Source organism: Hipposideros armiger, unplaced genomic scaffold (assembly GCF_001890085.2).
Source record: "Hipposideros armiger isolate ML-2016 unplaced genomic scaffold, ASM189008v1 scaffold_3, whole genome shotgun sequence".
Taxonomy (NCBI): domain Eukaryota; kingdom Metazoa; phylum Chordata; class Mammalia; order Chiroptera; family Hipposideridae; genus Hipposideros; species Hipposideros armiger.
Window position 1 is genome coordinate 4,165,800 of NW_017731353.1, and position 5,131 is coordinate 4,170,930.

At 54.7% G+C, this 5,131-nt stretch overlaps 1 protein-coding gene across 1 annotated transcript in view; it reads left to right on the top strand.

The window, feature by feature from the left end:
* HMCN2 (hemicentin 2) overlaps nucleotides 1-5,131 on the top strand; it is a 159,733-nt gene that overhangs the window by 118,418 nt on the left and 36,184 nt on the right. Inside the window, exons 60-63 of the mRNA XM_019641692.1 lie at nucleotides 9-54; nucleotides 144-303; nucleotides 394-518; nucleotides 939-1,122. Of these exons, the coding sequence (XP_019497237.1) occupies nucleotides 9-54; nucleotides 144-303; nucleotides 394-518; nucleotides 939-1,122 (515 nt within the window). The remainder of the gene's footprint in view (nucleotides 1-8; nucleotides 55-143; nucleotides 304-393; nucleotides 519-938; nucleotides 1,123-5,131) is intronic.

Consider the following 5,131-nt stretch of genomic DNA (forward strand, 5'->3'; position numbering starts at 1 on the left):
TGGCCGAGAACGCCCAGGCCGAGGCCCGGAAGGACTTCGTGGTGGCCGTGCTGGGTATGTCTGCACCCTGCACCCTTCCCTGCGTCCCACCCTCACCCTGGCCCCTGTCACTGCCCCGGGCCTCACTGTAGCCCCCGCCACAGTGGCCCCCCGGATCCAGAGCTTGGGTGCCACGCAGGAGCATAGCGTCCTGGAGGGGCAGGAGGTGCGGCTGGACTGCGAGGCCGACGGGCAGCCGCCGCCCGAGGTGGCCTGGCTGAAGGATGGTGGCCCACTGGGCCAGGGCGTGGGCCCCCACCTCAGGTAAGGCCTGGCCTGTGCCCTCCCCGGCCCAGGTAGCAGGGCCTACCCAACCCTCACACACCTGCTCTCGGCTCTCCCTCCCTGTGGCAGGTTCTACATGGACGGCAGCTCCCTGGTGCTGAAGGGCCTGACGGCCTCAGACTCGGGTGCCTACACCTGCATGGCCCACAACGCGGCCGGGGAGGACGCCAAGCTGCACACTGTGAATGTGCTGGGTGAGCTGAGGGACAAGGGACAAGGAGAAGCCGGTGGCCCCACCGTCCCAGGACTGCAGCAGCCTGGACCTCGCAGGGCCTCCACTGGGGCATCTGGAGGGCGACAAGAGAGCAGGATGCGGGGGGCCTAGTTCAAGTCCCAGCTGTGCCCACACTGGGCTAGGCCACGGGGTGACCTCTCTGGGCCTCCGCTCCATCCTCAGACTAGAGGCACCACCACTGCAGCACAGGGGTGCAGCGGGAGAGTCAGGGATAAAGGAGATGCGAAGGAAGCCACGGGGGAGGCTGTGCCCCCTGTGCAGTGGCTTTCCCTCCCCCAGCACTGCCTCCTGGAACTTCCCTCGGAGAAGACCGCTTCCCTCCACAGGCCCCTCCCCAGGACCCCTCACTGCCCCTTCTTTTCTCTCTTTCCACCACCAGTGCCTCCCACCATTGAGCAAGGGGCAGAGGGCAGTGAGACCCTGGTGCGCAGGTCTGGGGAGCTAGTGACCATGGCGTGCCCTGTCCGGGGCTCTCCACCCATCCACATGAGCTGGCTCAAGGACGGCCTGCCCCTCCCACTCTCCCAGCGCACCCACCTCCATGGCTCTGGCCACATCCTCAGGTAAGGGAGCAGCCCCCTGCCCCACTGGCCAGCGGATCGCACGCAGATAACATAATATAGTGATGTTAATTCTAAACACTGTTTTTTACTTTCAGTCCAATAGTCATAATAACTGCTCTCTTGTTATCTTTGCAAACAGTTCTTTGGGATACAGTGTTGCCCTAGGCCCCATCCAAAGGTTACTTTGCCCTGTTTGAACATTCCAAAGATATGAGACATAGAATGTGCAAGGTGGTTCCTCTGGGGTGGCAGCTCCAGCTTCAAAGTGGCCCCATTTATCCCCATTTATATTATTGTTCACAGGCTTAAAAATACATCTGAATGGTTTTTAGAATAAAGATAATATAAACATAGAGAGGCTTATGATGGAGAAAGTGAGAAGACCCCACCCCCAAATAGAACTCCAGAGATGAAAGGGGCCTCTGCCCCTAGGCTCTCACAGCCGAATGGAGGAGGCTCAGATTCAGGGGATGACACCTGGTTGCACCCGACTCAGCCTGACCTGGGGTGGAGGAAATCCAGGAAGGCTTCCTGGAAGAAGATGCACGAGCAAAGTCTTCACACATTCTTAACTGCTCCAGGTGCAGTTCCAGGCACTGAGACAGAGTAATGAACCAGATAAAGCCTCTGCCCCTGCAGCTGCAGGGCGGGAGGGGGACGAAAAATAAACAGATATAAAAATGAAATCTCACAAGGTGCATGTGCTCTGAAAAATACAGTAGGGTGAGGGATGGGCGGTGGTAGTGCAGGGTGCTCTTTTGGGGTGGTCAGCGATAGGCACTCAGATAAGGTGACACGAGCAGATACTGAAGGAGGTGAGAAGGTGAAGTGAGTGGGTTCTGTGGGGGAGAGCACCAGGCAGGGGGCACAGCACGTTCAAGGCCCTGAGGTGGCCATATGCCAGTGTATGCAAGGAACAGAGTGGGAAGGGAAGGAGAGTGCATATGTGTGCGTGTGTGTGTGTGTGTGTGTGTGTNTCCCCCAATTCCCCAATAAAATCTTTTAAAAAAAAGAAAAGAAAGGAAAAGAAAGAGACCCCAAAATATAGTGGATTAAATAAAAGAGAAGTTTACCTCTCTCATCCATAAACCCAGAGGTGAGTGTGTAGACTGGCAGATAGCTCGGCTCCATTTGGAAATTCAGGGCCCCGGGACCCTTCCATCCTGCTGATCTCCCATCCCCGAGAGTGTTGTCCCTGCTCATGTGGTTGAAGCTGGGATTCTGTCCCAGCCTGCAGGAAGCAGAAAAGAGCAGAAGTAGAAGGCAAGCATTTTTATTTTTGAATGAGTGATGCAGAAGTTGTATTGTCCCCCCTGCTTGTACCCCGTTTAGTGAGAACTTGGGCAATTGGCCACAGCAGGCTGCAAGGGAAACTGGGAAATGTAGTTTCTACCTGAGCAACTGGGTGCTCAGCTAAAATTGCTGTGCAAGATGGGGAGGACAGGTTGGGGGGATTCCAGCTGTTGGCCACAACTGGCAAAGCAGTAGCCTTCCCACCAGGCGAACAGTGGAGGGATCCAACCCTGGGCCATACTGAATACCATTGCCTGGGGAGCATGACTTCATCCTGGCGGGGCAGGAGAGAGTGTTGGGATTGATTAGTGATGTCTGTCCTGGCAGAGGCTACGAACTGCTTGTGTGTGAGCTGTGCATTTACTATCATTGGGCTAAGTGGACCCCTCCTGGACTCTGCTTTGTAGATGTTTTGAAACAGCCAGCTGCTGGCTCTATTTGTAAATAGAGCAATACGTATCTCCATCAATGGCAAAGTATAAAATGTCAACTCCTAGCCATAGGGAAGGTTTTTCTCGAATATCCCTGATCTGCCTAAGAGGAAGGAAGTGGGGGCAGTCTTAAGATTCTGAGAACCTGACTTCTCTCCTGCAGTACCCCCAACATTTGAGAACCCCAAGACGGAGACAGTGAGCCAGGTGGCTGGGAGCCCCCTGGTTCTGACCTGCGATGTGACCGGGGTCCCTGCACCAACAGTCACTTGGCTGAAGGATAGAATGCCCGTTGGTGAGTGCATCGGACCCTTCTTAATATTCCTTTATTTAATGAAATGACAACAGGAATTGTTGGTTGTCAACTGTTCCTACTTGGCAAAATCAAAGGCTGGCAGGGCCACGTTGGCCCACCTCCGATTTGTCTTTCAACATTATTGGCCCTTGAAATCCCAGCATTGGGAACCACTTCCATGGGGCTCACAGGTTCCTTGTGTTTGTACCCTTAGCTCCCTTAAGAGAGAAATGCAGTGTGGGTGCTGAGAGCGCAGCCGGCCCATCTCTGGGCCTGGCATTGTCCCCCAAAGCTGTTCCTTCTCCAGTAACTCAGCTCCATCCCAGCCTGGCCCTTAGTCACCCCCATTCAGGCCTTCGCCCTTACCCCTCCCTCTTCCTGACAGTCGGCTGGCAGGTGGTCTTGTCAGCTGGTAAATGCCTCAGGTGCCAGCCCACTGTCTCCACCCACGACCTTTCCCGTTCCAGCCACCACTGCCAGCCTTCTGGGCCCGCTCCGTACCTCCAATGCAGGCTCCACACAGGACAGCTCAAAAGTGCAACTCAGTGGGTCATTTGTCTGTTGAGACTCCCCTCATGGCTTGTTGTCCTCAGAAACACAGCCTGAGGGGTCCGGGGCCAGCCCACCTCTCCCTGCCTGCTCCACATGTGCCCCAGTCAGACTCAGCTCCTCCCGGCTCTGCACACACGTGCCTGCACCCCACACCCCCCGCCAGTAATGGCTTTATTGAGATATAATTCACATACTATACAATTTACCCATTTAAAGCATATAATTGAATTAATTTTAGTATATTCACAGACCATCCCCACATTCAGCTTTAGAGCATTTTTATTACCCAGAAGGAAACCCCATGCCCATTACCCCTAACTCCCCATTTTCCCCCCAAACCTCCACTCCCACCTCAGCCCCAGGCAGCCACTAGCCAACTTGCTGTCTCTATGGATTTGCTGCTTCTGCACATTGCATATAAATGGAGTCACACATTATGTGGCCTTTTGTGTCTCGCTTCTTCCACTGAAACGTCGTGTTTTCAAGGTCCAGCCATGTTGTAGCGTGTGTCAGTGTTTCATTCCTTATGAAGTTAAGATAAATTCTTTCTTNCCCAGGTGTCAGATAAAGGTCTATACGGCTGTAAAGTCAACAATGCAGCTGGGGAGGCCATGCGGACATTCGTCCTTCTTGTCCAGGGTAAGCTGGGGGCCAGCCTGCGAGCGCTGCCATGGGACTCCTAGCAGCACACAAGGCTGCCACAGATGGGAAGGGCAGTGGCTGGAAAGAGTGGGGCAGCGAAGGGGGGTGGGGATTGCACAAGATCTGGAATTGAAAAGACCAGGATTTGAATAGGACTTGCTGTGTGTGGCTCAGTAGAGTGACTTTGTCCCTCTGAGCTACAGGTTTATCTTCCGTGAAAGAGGCTAAAAGCAGTACCTGCCTGCTAAGCACACAGGACACCTTCAATCGATGGACTGTCATGACTGTGTCCTGGAGGGCTGGGCACAGGGCCTGGCATGTGAGCACTAGGATGGGAGCCCAGAGAGATCAGGCACGTGGGCAGCCTCGGGCCATGTCACCTCTGTCTTGAGTCCTGAGGGGCCTGTCCCATCAGCCCAAGGATGGAGCATAGATGGCCTTTGGTTGGGTGTGGCTCAAGCTGGGGGTGAGCAGGAACCTGTTGGAGCCACCTAGGGAACTAAAGGATGACGTCTTGGTCAGATTTTCTTGGGGTCAGATGTTGTGTCATTTAGGGCATAGACTTAGCTGTATAAGAAAGAGACCCCGGGGGGGGGAGGGGAAAAAAAAAAAAAAGAAAGAGACCCCAGGGCCGGCTGAGCGGCACGTTGGTTAGGAGTTGGCTTGGGACACCAGTTCTGAGCAGTAGGGTCCCAGTTCGGATCCCACATGAGGGCCAGTGACTCTACGCCCTCTACAACTAAGATGGTGAACAACAGCTCGACCTGGAGCTGGACTGCCATGAGTCGCCGATGAC